General features: G+C 53.2%; 1 protein-coding gene across 3 annotated transcripts in view; it reads right to left on the reverse strand.

Moving 5' to 3' along the window:
• CREB3L1 (cAMP responsive element binding protein 3 like 1) overlaps window positions 1-19,852 on the reverse strand; it is a 43,391-nt gene that overhangs the window by 18,324 nt on the left and 5,215 nt on the right. For all 3 annotated transcript variants that reach the window (XM_027459264.3, XM_027459265.3, XM_027459263.3), the window contains exon 2: window positions 2,392-2,620. In XM_027459264.3, the coding sequence (XP_027315065.1) occupies window positions 2,392-2,620 (229 nt within the window). The remainder of the gene's footprint in view (window positions 1-2,391; window positions 2,621-19,852) is intronic.

Here is a 19,852-nt window from a genome sequence, read left to right on the forward strand (position 1 = left end):
GAGAGCAGCCCCCTGTGCTGTCAGCCCAGACAGCTCAACGAGCAGACACCCAAATAAGTATGTGCTGTCCTCCCGTTTCCTGTCTACATTCTGACCCTGCTCTCTTTCCCACCCTCAGAGATTTATCTGGGGAATGATTGGGTTGCAGGCTCAAACATATAAGCCATGAGAGGGTCAATGAGGGACTGAGAACGAGGCCTTTTGTGTGGACACATCTGAGTTCTGCTGTCTGAGAGAACATTTTGGAGGTATGGCCAGTGTGTAACCACTGCAGAATCCACTGTATATTGCTGGCTGTGGGACGCCAGGAAGGTCATCTTCTGCTGCCGGTACTCTGTGCGTAATGGGAAAAAGCATGGCTGTGAAATATCCATAGCTGCCCTGGGCTGGAGAGGTGGTAAGACAAAGAGCAGTGAGGAAGCAGGACCCGGACAGGAGGGGCTGGTTCAGCACCCACTGTTTTACACGACCCCGGCTCTCCCTGCTCCTGGCATTGAATCGCACCCCGCAGAACTGAAGGCTGGTACTGAGAACTGGAGCAGCCAGTCTGTGTGTGCAAACCATCTGGAAAGCAGACTCCCCTGATAAACAGGGTCACAACGCACCCAGCAGCTTGCCCTGGCTGACCTGTGTTAGTGGGAACCATGTGGGAAGGGGCAGGATTTGGAAGTGCTGGAGGTCTGCAGCAAAGCTGGGAGAAAGCTGATAAACGGCAATCCTCAGCCAGCTCCAAGCCCAGACAGAGCCCGGGCATTCCTGAGGAGCTCTGCAGACCAAGCAGTGCTTGGTTAATGTTAAAGAAAAGCCACTCCTGGGTAATTAATTTGAGCTGAGTGTCTAAAAGGACTGAGACTGGATGGAGCTGTGCCAAAAGGACTGCACAGTGTTACAAATACTGGACCTGACTCAGGGCTACACTACAATATGACTCACATCCCATTACAAGCCAAGAGAGCCCTGGAAAGATGGGCTGAATTACCCCACTGCGGGACGGGGTGCAGAGGTACCCCTGTACTTGGCACACTGACACCAGGCTTCTCTCCCTGTACAGGGCTCGTCTGCACCCTCGCAGAGCAAGTGGCAGGCACACCTGGAGCTCTCCTGGGTTATGTGCTTCACGCTGTGCTGGCCTCTGCCCAAAGGGCAATGTCACACTCCGTTCAGGAGACTCGTGGTCTTGCCTTGGAGAGACTGCAGCTGAAGCAGGCGCATGCCCAGACACAGAGGAGTGGATGTGGTGACAAGTGTCCTAGGGAGAAGTCCCTGAGGTAGCTTCATGCAGCCAGGCTTCATGGAGCATTTCGCTGCTCTCTACAGCTCATGCTTTTTGCTTCTCTCATTCCCAAGCCTCATCCTCCTCGTGTTCGTTTGCAGGGGCAAAATAATGACTCGTCTGTGTGCTCACACTGGTTTGTTTTTTGTTAGTTGCCTGGTTGCCTGTCTGGACTGAGTGCTCTCCAAGAACGCGCTGGGGTTAAAGCTAGGAAAAAAGAACCATGCAAATGGAAAGCTTTTCGATACCAGGGCAAGAGCTTGCTCGGCCTGCCACGAGCTTCTCTCCCAGCACCTCTCCGAGTGGCCCCTACGGAATGTGGTAGGAATGGCTGTGCTCTCTGCAGGGACCAAAGGGGCAGGGGAGGCCAGTTCCACTCCTCCTGCCTTTGTACCACAGAGCTGGGATTCTTCCTGGCCATAATAGGGAAGCCTCTGTCCCAGGTCTCACTCTCATTCAAAGTAATGGCTTTCTTCTGTGTATACTGAGCCTGTGCCACTGCTTTTTCAGGCAGCCTGGTTGTCCATCAGCTGTTGGGACACCCACACAGTCCCGCAAATTACAGGACTCTCTGCAAGGACGGCTCTAAAAATATCCAGCCATCATAAATTATCCTGAAATGAATTGTTTTAAAAATAGGTTTTGAAATGACTGTTCCTCTCTGTCTCCTGCTAAAAGATCTGCTGGTAAAGAAGCCACTTAGCTTTCCACATGTACCAGCACTGGTTGCAGCCAGAGACGCATGCTTCCTCTATCCAAGCCAAAACCCTGCTGACGGATGCCAAAACAGACCTGGATCTGGGGCATCCACACCCAGGCTTGCAGGATCCTAAAAAGACATTGCCTGTTGCTTGCCAGAAGCTGGCAGCACGCAGAACCACAGCCAAGTATTATCCTCATAAGTATGTTAGCCCGGCAGAGGAGCAATGTGGCCGTCAGAGCACAGACTGAAGGAAAAAAATGTGGGCTGTGTTTGACAATGGCAGATCAAATTCTTCCCTGGATTAGCCATGCGCAAGCCCAAGGAATAGCCAGTTTGTCCTTATACATGGAAGGCAGCCAGAGCCTCTGCTAACAGATGTGCCTGAAGCTGTGCAGTGCGCACGTCTCATGCTCACCGTTAGCATTATCTTCAGTCTTGACAGGCATGAGGGGGCTCTGGGGAGCCGAGTCTCCACTGAGGGAGTAGCTGTGCTCTGCCTGGATGCCTGGAGTGGGTGGGTCCAGGTCCATGTCCAGCAGTGGGTTCTTTTCAGCCAGCACCGGGTCATCGAAGAAACTGCTGAAGAGGTCGTTGGAGAAATCCTCCATGTTGTCGGAGAAGTGATCCAGGTTCTCGGAGAAATGCTGAGGAAAGACCAAGGGAGAGGGATTGTTAGTGTCAAGTCCAGGAGGGATCTTAGAGCCTTCCTCTGCGCTGAGAGCCAAACCTCAGTGACAGCCCTTTCTGGATGGGAAAAAGCAGTTGCTATCCCTCCCTTGCATCAGATTGTTCAAAACACTACAAATTTAGATAGAAAGGGCCTAGGTGCTGTTCAGCATCTCTGCCTGTTTATCTATGCCACAAACACTCACGAAACTCTTCTATATTCTCACATCCCCTCCCTCCTCAGTGTGTAACTGTCTTCAGCTTCCCAGCACCATCTCACTACGACATCTAGCCGAACAGAGCACAAGGCAAGAAATCCCTGAGATGACAAAATGCAAGTGTGGCAGAAAATCATGGTCTTCAGCACCTGTCTGTGGTGACAGACACTTTCTCATGTTCTCTGCCAGCAGCAATAGGCACTCCGATGCCCCAGAGAACATCAAACCAGCTGCTGATTTCTATCAGAGAAAAAAAAAGATCAGTTGGATCAACATAACAGGAAGGCCCCCTGTTGTATTTAATTTCCTCTGGGATTTCACAGCCCCTCTGTGGACCATATGAAGCTGTCCTTCAGCCAGATAATGCCTGTGAAATTCTGCTCCCCGATGAAGTTTAAACACTACAGATGGGCTGTTAACAACAAACAATCATTCCACTAATCATTCCAGTAACAGCCAGTAAATCTGGCCGGGGTGGCTGTGGAGCTGGGCTCCTGATGCCACAGGGAACCTGCTTCCTTTGAGGCACATCCTCCTATTCAGAAGTCCGATCGCTAACTTTTCCATTTGCTACAACAAAGCACTGGTTGGGCAGGGAGAAAAATTATGATTGCCAAACACCAGCTGAAAAATGATCCCATTCGTTGGCAGATTGAGGCTTCTGGCTCACGGAGAGGAAAGAAAAGACAGATACATTCAAGTGACTATATTACACAGACGGAACTGTGCAACTTAAATGAACTGGAGAGAGCTCAGCCGAGTCAGACTGGGTCCCTCCCGCCTGCAAAAGCATCTGGGTGGGCAGAAAGGCATTGAGAGCAGCATACTGAAATACCACGAGCAATAGGGTATGGGTGAAAGAGAGTGGGAGAGAGCACGCAGGTCCCGGAGCAGAGGCATGAAGGCCAGGGCATTCCAGTGGGAGAGCCGAGCTGGGGAAGGAGCCCAGCTCCTGGAGGAGCAGGGGGTGCACGCAGCCTTTTTTTCCCCACCTCTGGGACGGGGGAGGTGTTGGCCAGAGGACCCCGGATGCTGGAGCCTGCAGGTTCCTGTTCCTCCAGGAAGGTATATAAGGTATATTTGCTTTACCTGAGCGCAATATCACTCTGTCAACATTACGCAGGCTGTCAGAGTGCAGGGTGAGGCTGGGGAGTGGAGGACCCACGCTTCCCACCAAGGGGGAGAGGCAGGCAGTGAGCTGCTTCAGTTTCCATCACGGCAGCGCCCTTCACACCCTAACACTGTCCCTCAGCCACTCAGTTAAAAACCAGATGCCCACTCTGCTGCCTGGAGCAACAGACAGCCTTGACACTGCCATCCCTGGGAGGGCAGACACTGCTCGTGCAGGTACAGCGGCGAAGGCGCACTCGTGCTAAATCCCAGCGCTGAGGCTCTCCCGGGATGCCGGGGCTGAAGTTTCCTCCACTTGTTCCCGTGCAGAAGCAGGGCTGGCGAGGCAGCGCGGTAAAAACTACCCGGCCATCTCCAAGTTGCCTAGAAGCATTGCTGCGCTTGAATCGAATGACAGCAGACACCTCCCATCTGTGCTGAGCATAACCGTTCTTCGGAGGGAGCTGAGTCAGCAGATGGAATTGGGTTAGATATTTATCTAAAAAGCCCTGGCAAACCACGTTTTGGCCTATCCGACAGCACAGAGGGGTAAGAGAGTTTGGAGTCCTGAGCATTAACCCCAGAGAGTGCCTGCTCATGTAACAGCTGTTCTTTGTCTTGCTCTCTCCAAACAACACAAGCAAACACAGGATATGAACACGATACCCTTACCGTAAGGGTGAGAATGTAACCGCAGAAAAGTGAAGGGATTCAGACTTCTGGCTGCCAGTGCATCACGAGACCAGAACTGAGATCTGACACAAGAGATCTGACACTGCCTCCAAATCATATATGTACTGTCACAGCCATCAAAACTAGAGTGACCACGTAACCCGCTACGAGAAGCGGGGCTGGATGGGCAGCTGCAGGGAGAACCGCCTGTGACTCTGCCATATGCTTCACATTTCTTTCACAACTTTGCCTTAACAAAGGCAGAGGTGGGAGTGAAGACAGGCGGGGAGAAGATGCATTTATGCATTAGTTCCACTCACTGTCTTTTAGCAGCTTGCCACCCACACTCAGAACAAGGATTTCTTGGTCACTCAACAGTCTTGTCATTGTAGGACAAACCTACCCAGAGGTGAGAGGAGGAGATGTGCCTCTGGGTTTACTCTGAAGCCAAAAATTTGCCCCAGCAGTGGCTAAGGGGTGAGAGATCAGTAATGACAGCAAGGGGCTGAGCACACAGGCACAAACATCAGCAGAAGTCCTTGCAGGTTTGTGGTTCTTCCTTTAGACACCCCACAGCAGGCTGTCCGGAGGATCTCCCTGTGTCAAGGTGAGGATGAAGAGGCAGCACTGTTCTTCCAGAGATGTAGGAGCTCAGCTCCCCCAAAGCCCACTCTCTCCCAAGAGACAGAGACAAAGCAGCTCCTTTTCATCTCCTATCAATCACACAGAGCTAGAGATTGCTATTTTATTCAGAAAAGGAGGCAAGAGGCAAAGGAAAATAGAAGGAAAGGTAAACCAAGGACAATGACATGGCCTCGTAGCTGGCTAAATCCACAACAGAGTCTGCAGGACAAGCAGGAAACTACACCACCAAGTCCCAAGAAGATTGCTGTGTCTGCTGGGTGGGCTTTGTCCTCTCCTGATGCCAACAGGTTTGTTAGCTCAGGTTTGCTAGGATAGATTTCTGATTACTAAGGGTACCCACGGGTGCAGCCACATGGTAACAGGAAGAAGTGTCCTCTTGTCCAGACCCAGTTGTGGTGGGCACAGAGAAGAGCAGCCCAGAGCTATTTTGGAGAGTGTCACCAAAAGCGCTGTGAATTAGCCTAGATTGAGCCTGCTGGCCCAGATCACACAGATTCTGTGCCACCCATTCTCAGCGGGAGAGCTGCACTTATCTGGCAAAACTCAGAGAGGGCCTCAGCTGCTCCCTTCCCTAGCGTGTGCGAGGGAACGCTCTGGTAACTGCAGGTCCCAGGGGATGAAGTCTTGGGGTCAGGTGAGGCAGAGCATGGCAGAGTCAATGCTCCCAGGTTCTGAGTGACAACAGGAGCAGGTTAATTGCCTGACCAAATGAGCTGTGGTTTTATGCTGGCTGGAAACTGACATGCCTGGGAAGGTGCTGTACCTGCCCTTCCTTCCCACACAGACCGGAGCAAGCACAGCCAAAGGGCTGCATGTGCTACCACAAAATGGAATGACTGCGCGGGGCTGTGGAGGGATTTTTGTGACACCACAGCAGTGAACATCTCAGCAGACCAGGGGCATGTGTAAGTAGAAGGTCCAAGAAAGAGTGCACAGGCATTGGTGGGGATGGTACAGAGATGCAGGAGCATCTTCTAGCCAGCTCCTGCTCCTTAGGGAACTGGCCAAGTATTTCTAATCGTGACAGTGAAGGAACCTGCAACTCTGCTGGGATTGTCCTACAAGATATCTCAAGTAGCTTTCATGCAGACGGGCCTGGCTTGAGCAAGGGGGACCAGTCAACTGGGAAACGTGATTCCCTACCATCCTGGGCCAGAGGGAGCGGGTGTGAAGTGTACTGGGGGAAAACTGCTTCCAGATGGGATACGAAGCTCACAGCACAGTCTCATTTTGCATTATTCCCTCCTGCTATCTCCCCCTCCCTTTCACACCCTCCTTCCTTCTCCTTCTAACTATGCTCAAAAGCCAAGAAATAGCACGAGATGTGTTTCCAAAGCTGTATTACCAGTGAGCGGTCAGGGAGGGGGCAGCCAAGGGACAGAAACGCAATGGCGAGGATGTGCTGGGTTTCCTGATCCAAGCCTGATTTCTAGCTGCCCATCCCCCTCAGCATGGTTCCGGGAGGATGGGGAGGCAGTGCCCGAAGGGGACAAACCTGGGTGTGCAGGTACAGGGGAGGCAATGACCCCCCCATCTCCCGGCAGCCCGAAGCTGCTCTGATGCCACAGGAGAATCTGCGCGGGGCTGAGGCCACCTCAGCTGCAGGGAGAGTGCGAATCTGTCAGCTGCTGGCTCCTGCTCCCTCCCACTCCTGGTGACCGACATAGGCACCGAATCTTCCAAACATATTTCCACCACATGTTTTCACCCTGACCTCATGCTTAGGGTTGTCTAAATAGTGTGCGTGCGTGCACTTCTCATTCGAACACCCCTTCCTGTTGTACAGCAGTTATCTTGGGAGCTAATGTAAGGCATCCAGACATCCAAATGCAAGCTCTCTATTTGCCCCCACCCAGAGCTGGTGTTGGACCTCTGGGGGCCACAGGCAGAGACTGAAGCATTGAGCTTTTTCCACTGCCCAGCTGGGCATGGGACACCTTTAGGTGCCACTGTGGTAGCCCAGTGGCCCCACAGAAGCTGAAGTAGGGGACTGTTTCCTCTCCCTGCATCCACTTCTGCGTGTTGGTCACTTCTGTCTCTCCCTTTCCCTTTCACACATCCACCCTTTGATGGTGCCTTTCCTCTCCCCACCTCCAGCGGAGCTGTTTGGAGGCAATCTCCCTTTAGGATCAGTTTAGTTCTCACAGCCTCCATGCTCCCACTACGATGGTCTCGCTCCAAGGAGAAAGCAGCAAGGGGCTAATCCAGCTGGGCGGCAGCCCAGGCCCAGGAGACGAAGGGCCTTTGCAGGTTGGAGGTTCTGCTTGTGCTGGCAGGCAGTGCAGATGAGGAGGGGATTCTTCTGACTTTTCTCTTTTATTTTTGAAAGTATTTTTCCTCTTTGCTTGCCAAGATAAATCTTCTGTCCCAGCTGTGACATCTGCATTTCCCTTCTCTGCTTTCACTAAGGAATGAAGCCCCCTGCACTCCAGCTTCACAGCCGAGGTTTCCTTTACATTCCAGGAAAGAAGAGCCCATACACTCCAGACAGTCCTTCTGCTCGCTTTAAAATGCAGTGAGTTGCAGGGCTTATGAAAGTGAAGGTCTTGAGAGCATTAAGAGGATCCACGCAGGATGGACAGATGCTGTGCACACTTCTCCTCACGGTCTAGTTGGTGCATGTGCACCCCATGGGGCACAAGCGGTCATCCAACCACCTCCTGGCTCTCTCAAACCCCTCTGGTGTCCCTGTAACCTGACTTGTGTGACTTTGTGTCTCCTCTCACCCCTCACGTACCACAGCTCCCGGCTCAGTCCATGCCCCTGTTCTGCCTGGGCAGTTTGCCCCCTGCTCTTACTGCATCTCTGCATGGCACGGCTGAAGCACTTCAGCCCGAACCATCTGCAAACCCCAACACTACCTCCCTCCAGCATCCCAAGCAGCAGCCCTGTCTTTTTGAGACTGCCACTAATGCCCAGGTAACCCAAGATGAGTTTTGGCTTCGTGACCTCGGATCGCACATAAAGCAGACACCTCCCTGACACCTTAGCTCAACCATATCTGGAACAAGCTCAAGATTTTATTGCCTTCTGTAGAATAGTGAGGAATGACAGGACAAGGGATGGGTAGGTGGGTGTAGTGTCACTGAAAGCGAGGCAGGGGACAGCTGAGCTGTGCCACCCTTGCAGGGCACACGGCCCCTCACAGCAAAGGTGCTCAGAGCTGTAATTCCTTGGAAGCAGCCCCAGCCATGTCCCCGCTGCCTCGCGGAGTCCCGGCAGAGCTCCTTGTGGAAACCTCCTTCCACCCAGCACCTGTGCCAAGGGGCCTGGATTTACAATTTCCAGCGCTAGGCGCCACAAGACCTAGGAGGGACGACGGGGAGGCTCAAGACACAATCAGGGGAAGGCGATTGCGGGAGCGGCGCCAACACCAGGCGCTCCCTTGGGGGCCCTGAAGCGAGGGACCCTCAGCCCCCTCATGAGGCGGCACCGCCCGGGGCTGGGGGCACGGCGGGGGCTGTTGTGAGGTGCATGGGGGGCGGGGGGGGCACCCCGCCATCGGCGGTTAACGGTCGCCGCCGCGCGCTTCCAACGGCCGGCAGCGGCCGCAGCCCATTGGCCGGCTCCGCCGAGCGGCGGCCAATGGGAGGCGGCTGCCAGGAGCCGGGCGGCGGCGGCGGCGAGGCGGGCGGGAGGAGTGCAGGGTTAGGACGGAGCGGCCCGCGGGCCGCCGCCACTCGCAGCGCCTCCACGGGGCGCACCCGCCCGCCGCCGGCACCGCCTCCTGCACGCTGCCCGCGCCCCGGCGCCCTCACGGCTCGGCCGGGAGCTGAGGCAGCCTCACGGGGCAGCGCGGCCCCCCTCTCGTCCCCTCATCCCCGCATTCCCCCGGTGTTGCCACATAGGGCGGCCTCGTCTACCCGGCGGCTGTAGGGCGGCCTCGTCTACCCATTGATTTCCTCATAGAGGCACCTGCTAGACGGCTCTGCGCAGGCTGCGGGCTGGGAGCAGCCGTTTGCCGGCTCTGCACGAGATTCACGGAGCCTGTGGAGACCGGAGCGTCTCCTCCCAGCAGCAGCGCCCTGGAGGATCCGAGGAATGCCTCTGCCTTCCAGCTCGCTCACGCTGCCTGTGAGCTAGCTACGAAGGCCCAAATTTCCTTTGGCTTACTTTGACTCGGGTAAAAAACAACAAAAAATAATTAGAGCAGGATTTAAACCATGTACAGGAGTGGACGCAACCCCCTCGGAATGAAACATTCAGATCAGCTGTTCTTGGCTGTCATTTGGCAGAATACGGGGGGCTATTTCTAGGAGTCCGTTAAAGGCAGATAAAAAGTTTGGGGTTTTCAAGGTCTTTTTTGAGCTCTGAGAACCAAAGATACCTGCCTGCTACAAAAAGCAGCCTGCATTTCTGAGCCATCGTGGCAGCTGCAGGGCTGCACTCGAATGGAGGTGGATGAGGGGTATTTATTCCCCATGGGGATGCGGGTAACCCTGGGCAAGCCATTTGGGGTCTTTTCCTCTGCTCCTCACGCTGAGGTAGTGCTGAGAGAAAGAAGTCCCTGACTCCAGGTCTCTGCCCCCTTGCCTTAATCGGTGCTTTACCTCTTTGTGTTGACGTGGCAGCCTCTGCTGAGTGTGCAGCAGGCTTCCAAACCCACCCTAACTACTGAGTGATGGGGCCCCACGAGTCTTTCAGCTGCTGTAGTTTGGGAGGGGGTCAGTGTGAACTTTCTCTCATTAGGTGTGAAAATGCACTGCATCAGCTTTGGGAAGGCCCCATCTGCTACGTTACCCCAATCCACCTCCAACCAGACCTACCCTATGCAAAGCCCATACACATATATATCCATTCTCAGTCCCTGCAGAGCCACAGCAGCCAGAACACACTTGGGTTTCTGCAGCCATGTCCATTGGCACGCAGCACCGCTGCACAACCTAGAGGTGCAGCTCAGGCCCAGCCCAGAAAATCTAGAGCCAAATGTACCATGAGAAAGCCCCCTCATTTTAATTGTGTGTGGCAGGTCTGCCTGGACAGCTTAGGGAAAAAATCTTGATGCACTGCAAAAGTCCAAATAGCAAACAGAAGGCTAGAATGTGTGAGAAAAAAAGGAAAAATACCGTGAGTAAGGCTATGCCACGCTATGGTAGGGCTTCATCTGAGTTTCCTCCTGGTCACAGAAGTGCAGAGAGCATTGGCTCAGATGAGCAGAGGTCCAGGAGGTCTGCACAGAAAGCCTGGAGCTGCTGAGGGACACCAGGAGGAACCTGCGGTCCTGGGCAGTCACCTGTGAGTGCCTGTTCGTGTCTCACTATGGTCCTGGTGGAGAGGGACCCATGGTGCAATGAAAGGCAGCAGGCAGGGCAAGAGATAGAAAGTACTGCTTTACTCGGAGTGACTCTGTGAACTACACGGCTTTGCTGCAGGGAAGCCGAGGTCACGGCATGCCGAAAGACACGAAATAAAGCATGAATGAACAATGCAATTAAAAATCGATTGGAAAGGGTACAACCACTCAAGCCAGTCACTAGTCAGGGGGATGGGGAGGTTTGTTCTGTAACTGAAATAAACTAGAATAAACACCACTCCAATATCTCTTCCAACTTTCTTGGAAGCTTCTGGCCCTGTCCAGTACTGGGTTGGAGCCACCAGAGTCGTCAGAGCTCTGCTCTTAACAGCTCTTCACCCCCATGTTATTATGGGCCTTCTTTCTGTATCTTGCATGAAAGGCAATCGAAGCAATGGGAAAGGTGCCCTAGGAGACAGAGGAAATCTGCTTTGTAAGATAACCAGAGCAGGAAGAAAGATCTGTATTATCTTTACAATCACCTTCATTTGTCTCATTGAAACCGTTTCTCTTTAACACTCGGAGAACAAAATCAGAGATAATCCGCATTTTGTCCCCTGTCAGGTCCCTGGAGAGCCATAAAGAAAAGCCTTGGAAGAGGACGATAGCAGTACTCTGTTCAAGTCCAAAGGCTGAGGCATGCAGCTAATACCAAACATTACTGGTGGGTTTCATTCCTCAGGCCTTTGTAAAGGGCAATTACACAGCAAGTAAATCTGGACCAGCTGATGCATGACTCAAGGATGTTAGAAGGGGTTTGACTCAAAAGCTCTAGAGGTCGAGAGCTGGGACTCTCTTTAGTGATAAGGCTGGGCAAGAGATGGGCTTTATGACCAGCATGCTGAGTGGGGTCCCAAGCTGCTGCAGCGTTTGCAGTCTCTGTGGATGTGACACGTGCGGGAGTCGTGGTGCTGGAGGAGCCCTGCGTGAGCTGGGATGGGACAGGGCACTGTCTCTTGCTGTCTGTGCATGTGTGTGAGGCGTTCCTGCTTCTGGGCACCAGGACTGTTTTCAAAGCAGTTCAGCTTGGAATGCAGATTTCTGACCTGCTGCCAACATCCCAGTGGAAAATCTGTGCCCTGAGCAACAGATAGGAAATTAAACTTCAGCTCCAGTGCTGAGGGTATCATTTTCGCCTCAGCGGTGGAGCTGCAGAAACAGGAGTCTCAGGAGGATGGGGAAATCCTTCCTTCAGGGCAGTAACACCTCTCAGGCCACTCCTAACTGCTGGGGCAGCCTGGATTAACTCCATCCTCGGGGAGCAGGGAGGTGTGGTGTTACTGAGCAAGGGGTAAAGCCCCACGTTTCCAAAGATGGGGATGGAGATCTGACTGATCAGAGATAATGCAGCCACTTCAGCCGTGGGACAAAAATCAAGGCTGAAGGAGAAAAGCAGCCTTTGACAAGCCTTTCCCAACACCTGGCTCTCCAGCCATCCCTTCTCCAAGCAGGACTTCTCTATGACAAGGGCCAGCAGCTGAGCTCCCTGTAGCTGGTGAAAAGAAGTGGAAACCTGAAGATGCCTGGGATCAGTGCTGGAGTGTATGCAGAAACCTGTGGGTTTGGGAATCTGTTCTCCGGATACACCTGGAGAAGCACAAGGAGCTGATGGGTGCTCACAGGTTTTAGGGCCTGGGGGAATCAGTCTGGTAATAATATATGGATCCTTACCTAGCTGAGTGGAGGAGCTATATTCATAACTCCTGCTTCAAACTCATTATCTGTAACTGAGCTTCACAGAAAGAAACATCTAGTCTCAGTTAAAAAGCCTGCAGAGAAATTTATCTCTTTCTAACAAAAACCAAAAAAACAACTTGTAGAAGCTGACTACATTCACCAAACAAATGAGTAATTTCAAGCACTGGCTCTAGCTTAAATCTCCAGACAAGGCATTTTCTCTGGGTTTTTGCTGTTAGATGAACAAACCTTTACTACCAGAGATCCTTCTGAAAACAAAACCGAGTCTCTTTTTAATCTGTGTAGTGTGGCATGGCACAGCCACTCTGCCAGGTTGTTCTGTGGGCAGCAGAAACGCCACGGGTCTCACTGCAGGCAGGGAGAATTCGGACACTTAATTAATGACGGCAGGCTGCAGTCATGTAAGTCCATGTTAGCAGCAGATTGAAAGATTAAACTGCCTTGTGTATAATTAATTACTAGGTTTTAACACAATCAAAGCACAGGTGGAAGCGAGTGGTTCCTGTGGCAGAAGTTACAGCCCTGCCACAGTGGCTTTGTACTGCAAGGCAACAACAAAGGCTGTGAGAAAACCAAGATGGAATCTGCAGTGGTTTGGCTTCCAGGCATCCTTTCAGATACAACCTTATTCTGCGTGTGTAGGATCCAGGACCAGAAGCAACAGCAGGCTCTTAGTATCCACCTTGGTTTTATGTGCAACAAAAGAGAAGTGAAATCAGTGAAATGTTACCCCTCTGTACCTTAATCCTGATGCCCAGTGACTTTCCCTAAGCACGGAGCTCTCCATATACATGAAATCCTCCACAGGTGCCCGCTGCGTGTCCCAGCACAGACGCACCCAGCCCTATTCCTGCCTGGGTGCTCCCAGCCCCAGACCTCATGCAACCCTCTTCCCTCACGCTCCTCCGTCGCCTTCCTCCCATCTCCTCCCTCTGAAAGGGTGCACACATCTGGGTTGCCTTTATTGTGCGATAAATCTCACCCTGCATCTTGGGTTCATTTTCTGAAAGTTTTGAATGGTGTCTTGGAAATGCTGTTGGACAATAGGAGCTCTTTGAACCCAGGCCAGCTGGACGGGGCTCCTTGCATTGCAGCTGACATGCAGGCTTTGGCGGTCTTTCTCGACTCTTTCCTCTCCTCTTTTCTGTACAGCATTTGAATTGTCCTCAGACTTTATTTTTGGAGCGGGCAGTGCATTTCTGCATCTTTTCATCATTATATTATTATTAATTACAGTTATGACTGTTTCTCTTTCTGCTGGCACTCCTGGGTGGATCTCTCCTCTCTCGCTTAATGTCTTGGGTAAGACTACCTTGGCTGCAACCAGCTTAAGCAGTGACTCAGAATCCCTGGCCTGCTCCCAGGAGAGATGCAAGAGTTTTGCCAGTTGCTTTATAAAGAGGCCATCGTTTTCCTCAGCTACTCTCTCGCTCAGCAGAGCTGAGTCGGGTGGAAAAGCTCGGTGCTGCGGTTCCAGTGAGGCCATCCCAGCCCTTGTGGACTGGCCGTCCCCGGGGTGTTACTGAAAGCAGAGCCCTGCTCCCTCCGGGTGCAACCAGGGCAACCTCTGAGCCAGGCACTGGGATCCTCCGCTGAACAGTGCCTTGCTCCCCGGGGGTCACTGCTCTCCACTTCCCCGTCCCCTGGGCCCTGGAGGAAACAAAGCTGGGCAAGGCATGTGGGCAGGACGAGGCATCGCGAGGGAGGGAACACTGTCTGCGACTGTCGAGCTATTGCCTAATGGCCCGTCACACAGCTACCCTGCTACACGCTGCAGCAGGCCTCTTGCAGAGCTGGGTGTGAAGTTTGCTTGCAGCAGGGGTAAGCTGTACATAGGGAAATCCCACCTGGAGAAGTCACACTAGAAGTGTTTGAGCAGCATGCTTGTTATGGAGGCTGAAGTGCACACCCTCAGGAAGAAAGAAACGGCCTGCCCCAGCGAGGCACGGCCATCTCCTGCAGAGCATGGGGGGAACACAGTCTGAATCCGTCCCATTACACTGCCCTGCCTCCAGGACCACAGCCGTGCCCTGGCGGTGGCACCGAGTGCTGGAGGTGAGGGGATCCTGCGGGGATGGGCAGCCCACCTGCTCCACAGAGCTGCCGACAGCCCCGGTGCTGCCTTCAGCAGAGAAGGACTGAGATCATCTGTTGCTTTTTGCTCACACTGACCAAAGTGAGGAGGAATAGGTCATGGGCCAAATAAAACTCTCCTTCCTCCCGTCCTACTGCAAGACTGAGCGGGCCAGGGAAGCCCATGAGTGGTTGGGAAGGGGTGGCCTGCCAGCCTCTCCCCACAGCCCTCTCCGTGCCGCTGTTCAAGGCCGAGATGAGTCCTGGGCTCAGCAGCAGCTGCCTGAGCACCAGGCAGAGGTGTTGTCCTCTCTGCAGCTGCGGCAGGGTGCGAACCACAGCCGGACCCCTCCCCAAATGAGGGGCCGGCTGCTGCTGGCCTGGGCCGGGTGGCATCGCTCCTTCGGCTTGAGGAATGCAAACCGCCTGAGCTGCTCTTGAGGATCGGCCAGGAAAAGTCCACAAATAGCAACAGGAAATCAAAATGCCCGCTCCAGACATGCACCCGATACGAGGCCATCCAGAGCAAGGAGAAAAATCAAATGCTGGACGATGGAGATTACATCATGCTGTGGATAAACCTGCGAGCCCATCCAGCTGGGGCCATGCCAACAGGTCCAGATGGCTCAGGAATGCTAACTGCATAGCTACCTCTCTCTTGTCTTTGCTTTTTCTTCCCTCTTTCTTTCCCTATTCCCCATCCCTCCTGGCCTCTTTCCCTCTTCCCTTTCCCAGAATAAATAAATAAAACCTCTGGCAACTCTACAGAGTCCAATTTCATCAAATATCAGCAAGGCATCTGAGAGCACTGCATGGGCACTGCGCAGGGCACGGGTCTCTGGCTCCTGCCCGTAGATGCCCGTGCTGCTGGGCAACTGCACCACAGTGATGTGAGCCTTCATCTCGACGGGGTCTTCAGCAAGGGAGGATGCTGCCAGGGCAGTTCCTCTGGAGCACGAGGAGCATGGAGAAATGAGCATTGCTGCCGCGTACCCCAGCTGCTCGCAGCTGCCACGGGCTGCTCGCCGTGACTGCAGCACCAGGGGCAGGGAGAAAGCAGTTTTGCTGTCAGAGCTTGCAGCTGCTAGCTGCCACCCGGGCAGTAATTAGTGACAGGGAAACGAGCACAGCACCCTGTGCTCTGTGCCCAGAGCTGACCAGGCCAGCGCCGCTCCTCGGCTGTCTCCCGGTGGGATAAAAACAGGGCTGGGAGACATGTAAGGAAGGAATTAAAGGTGTGCGCTCTGCCGGGCCCGAAAAAGGGCTGCAGGCCATTTGCTTGTTATTTAATGCTAATCCAGCTGTCGGACTGCTGCCAATTATCTTTGACAAATCCTGAAGAGCAGGAGAGGCAGCAGAGATCAGGAAAACAACCTTAGCACTGCTCTTCCCAGTGCTCAACCCTAACTTTAAGCAGCTCAGGCAGACTTTCTGCAGGGAAAGGGCACCTCTGAGGAGAAAGGGAAAGCAAAAACCATGCCGTGAGCAGCAGGAGTGACTGAGAGGGACCACAGGTCTTTAATGCCCTGCTAGCAGGCTGACAAAGCCACAACACTCTGATACTCTCAGCTTGTGACTTCCTTAGACACCACACAGCCCACACATAATTTGGGAGCCTGGGAGCTCGGCACAGCCCTAACCAAGCAGCAGTTTCAGGCAGGAGTGTAACGGGGTGCTCTCAGCAAGTTGCCCAAACCCAGGGGGAAGTTAGGTTTTACAGCTCGGCCAGGATCTGGTTGTTCAGTGGAGGATGAGGTATGAGTACAGCCCTTTCACTGGATTTATAAAGCACAAATTGTTTGGTTTTCAGTATGGCCCAAGGAAGCCGGGCCAGCAACAGTATGGGCCAAGTACTTCAGTTTAAATCCCGACGCTGACAAACTTAGTCATCCAGACTGACACTGAAAGATTGCTCTGGATTAACCTGAAGTATCTGAGGTCAAAATCAGCCATGCACAGTCCATAGGTGGCACGAACAGGAGAAGGGCAATGGCTAGCTGGGACATCAGTGGAGGATGGAGCTGCCAAACTGAAAATGTGGCACATATCATCTACAGCTGCAACACAATTCAAAGAGACTAACTGGGGAAATAAAGAAATAGCTCCTACAGACCATTCCTGGCAGGTACCTGCAAGCAATCCCCACCCCAGCCTAACTTGTCACGGGTCTGCTTCACCCACTGATGGCATTGCACCGTGCAAGTGAGAATAAGGCTGTGCATTCATTTTCAGACAGCAGAAGCTGCGTTGCACCAAGAGACACCCAGAAGATCACATGCTGAGCAACAGGCAGAGCTGGGACTAGCATTCTTCCATTCCTGACAACCTCATGCCCAGTCGCTGCATCTTTGCCCATAAGGAAAAAAATAAAAAAATAAAAAAGCAACAAGAACAAACTCAGCATCATTCGATTGGCAATTCAGTATTTGTGGCTCAACGGCACCTCATCAACTCTCACAGTCTGCACATTTCCTCGGAAAGAAGAGCCAGATTTCCAGCACTCCCTGGGCAAAGAGTTCTCAGATCGAGAGACTGAAAAGGCTTTGAAAGAAACCTTCCATCAGCAGCCTTCACAAATGTCAGCGATCACTTCCTCCTCCCTCAGCTGCCTGGCTTGCAGTCCCTCCCCCGGGGCAGCAGCGAGCTCAGCCAAAAGCACCTGCCCAGCACCTTCCTTCAGCTGTCCTGAATTTATGGCAACAGCACTGAGCTGTCCTGACACGCAGCAATTAACCACCACGGCTCCGGACCCAGCTCCTCTTCTCCATCCTGCTCTCCCTGTGCCTCAGCCACCGCTCCAGGTGGGATCAGCACAAGCACAGCAGGGCGAGGAGCACGTCTGGGAGGTGAGCCCCTGCCCCTTGTCCAGCAGAGCTGTTCCTGAGCACAGTGCTCCCACCAGGACTCTCCGTGGCACCCCGAGGAGAAGCCAGCAGCCAACAGTGGGGTGGGGAAGCTTGGCACGAGGAGATTTCTCTGGGCACTGGCCTAAGGAAGCTCACCCGCAGGGGGGATGCTGACAATCCAACTCCCAGTGCCCGAAGTGGATGTTGTATCCAGCTCCCTCCTGTGTAACAAGCTTGGTAGCTGGCCCAAACTGTATTCCTCCTCCAGCTCCGGCTGCCAGATTCCTCCCAAGGGAGACCTGATATTCCTATTGCATGGGAACTCCTGACACAGCTCGCTGAGCCACGCGTTACTCTGCATCTATTCTAGGAACACTGATAGCTGAGTTTTGGGCAGGCTTTGCTGACTCAGGTCAGCCAGACCAACCTAAACACACGCTTTTCCTGATCAAGACAAAGCCACAGTGTGAGGAAGCCAAAAGCAACTTTGCAGAGGTAGTCAAGGGTGAGTTTCCTCTGAAACAGGCTGGACAGTGATCATAATGAATGACCCCATATAAAGCATCACCTTAGATCCCTAAAGATGGTACTGATTAGCCCCATCCAACCCAGCACTGCTTTCAATTACCTGCTAGTTTCAGTGAGAACAGCCATGCACATTGTTTCCACCCCGTACAAAGAATTTCTGCAATCCCAGAGAGCGAGAAGATGAGATAGGATGCGCCTCTACATGCAGGAGGAAGGAAGGAGTGGAAGGGTCTGTGGGGTGGTGCAGTTACAGCCTTCACGGGACCTTCTTCTGGCTGAACAGCGTGTTGAGATCGGTGTCAAGCACCTCTCACTTGGACACTGACCAGAGCAGCTCCAAATGGCTTGGAGGCAGACTTGGCAAGATTTAAGAAAAAAGGAATAAAAGGAGAGATGTGAAGAAAGAGAAGAAAAGGTGGATAAGTTAGTCAGAAAGGGATGGGTGACAGGGGAAGGGCTGCGGTGTTCAGTTAGGCTCGGGTGACTGCAGAAAAGGAAAACCTTCATTAAAACGACGTGACCCTACAGGAAAGCAGAAGCAAACATTTGTTTTCTCAAGCAGCTGGGAATAAGTTAGATGTAAACACTGCACGGCATGTGAGGGGAGCACCGGGGCTGAAAGGCACAGTCTGCCTTTCAGCACGCTACCTGCAGCACCCTGCTGCTCTGGCCTTGCCCTTGGCTCCTCACACCCCTTCAGCTGTTTCTGCTCAGAGGGGTGATGCAGAACGTGCAGACACAGCCCAAGGAAACAGCAAACAGCTCACAACATCATGCTCCAAAGGCAGGAAAGAGAGAGGAGCTCCATGCAGGCAGCCATCCTGTCCCATGAAACACGGCTTCGGTTCCACTCTCACTTCTCATCTCCCGTGTGGAGATACGAACTTCCAGAGGCTCAGATGAGCAGAGGAGAAGTACAGGCATTGGTGACTGCACCTCACCTTGCAGCACTGACCTGGCACTTCCCTGGGAAGTCTCCTGGTCAAATCAGGCCAAGAGGCAGCTCCTGGGCATTCCTTAGTGGAGCTGTAATGGTCTGCTTCATCCCTAGGCCCTACCTGCTCCCCTGCAACTGCAGCAAGGACACTGACTGGGTTTTGTGTCCACAACAGGACAAAGGACAAACTGGGAACTCATCCCTTCCCTAAAATGTGCTGATACAACTCAGTCTTGGGAATCAAATCTTCACAGCAAGCAACATGTGGCTATGAGAAGAGAATCTGCCATGTGGCCATCATAGAGACACCTTCAGAGAGTGCCATGTGTTCATTCCCTTCCTCTACCACTGAGAATTTGTTAAGTAATATACTATATGTTAACCAAATACTACAGTCTTAAACCTTACAGGGAAGTGCTGAGAAAAAAAAACAGAGTGAGCCTAGGACTAGCCCTTTCTCAGAGGAAACATGGCAGCACATTGCAGAGGTGTCAGCACGGCCCTGTTTTGAATAGCAGGACTACAGCTGTGAAGTCACTCTTCCTAATACTTCCCTTTAAGACACTGCTTCCAAACGAGGTTTTCTTTCCTCGTACGCGAGCACAAGGAAATTCCCCTCCCTACCAGAGACAGCTCCATCCCGGGCTTCAGCGAGCCAGCACGGTGCTGGATGGGGCCAGCGCGGTGCCGGAGGAGACAAGGGCAGTGCTGGATGGGGCCACCCTGGGCAGCAGGAGGCACTTTACTCAGAGGAAGCCAGTGCTTGTCGCAGGATGAAGAAGCCACGAGACACCAAGATATTTCCCGGAGTGCTGTGCCTCCTGCATTGGGCATGGAGGACAATCTTGCTTCTGGGCTACGGGAGGGGGCAGGCAATGCTGAGAGATGTTCCCCAGTCATCCCAGTCAAACCAAGCCATGCCTAGGGACTCGTACTGGGACCAGGAGATGCAATGGGGCACAGACCACCTCAGGCTTTCCACAGTCTGGTCCATACAGGTGTGACCCCTGGTTTTCTGTATCCCTGGAAGTGATGGCAGCATCAAATGACTGCCTAATGCCAGAGGGGACGGGGATCACCTGGCAGAGCTGTGTGTGGCTCCGGCACCTCCCAGCCCGTGCTGCTGACGCCCTCCCTCAGTGGGAGCACGCAGGAGGCACAGATGTGCTTCCAGCCCCTGCCAACACGCC

Source organism: Anas platyrhynchos, chromosome 5, assembly GCF_047663525.1.
Source record: "Anas platyrhynchos isolate ZD024472 breed Pekin duck chromosome 5, IASCAAS_PekinDuck_T2T, whole genome shotgun sequence".
Taxonomy (NCBI): domain Eukaryota; kingdom Metazoa; phylum Chordata; class Aves; order Anseriformes; family Anatidae; genus Anas; species Anas platyrhynchos.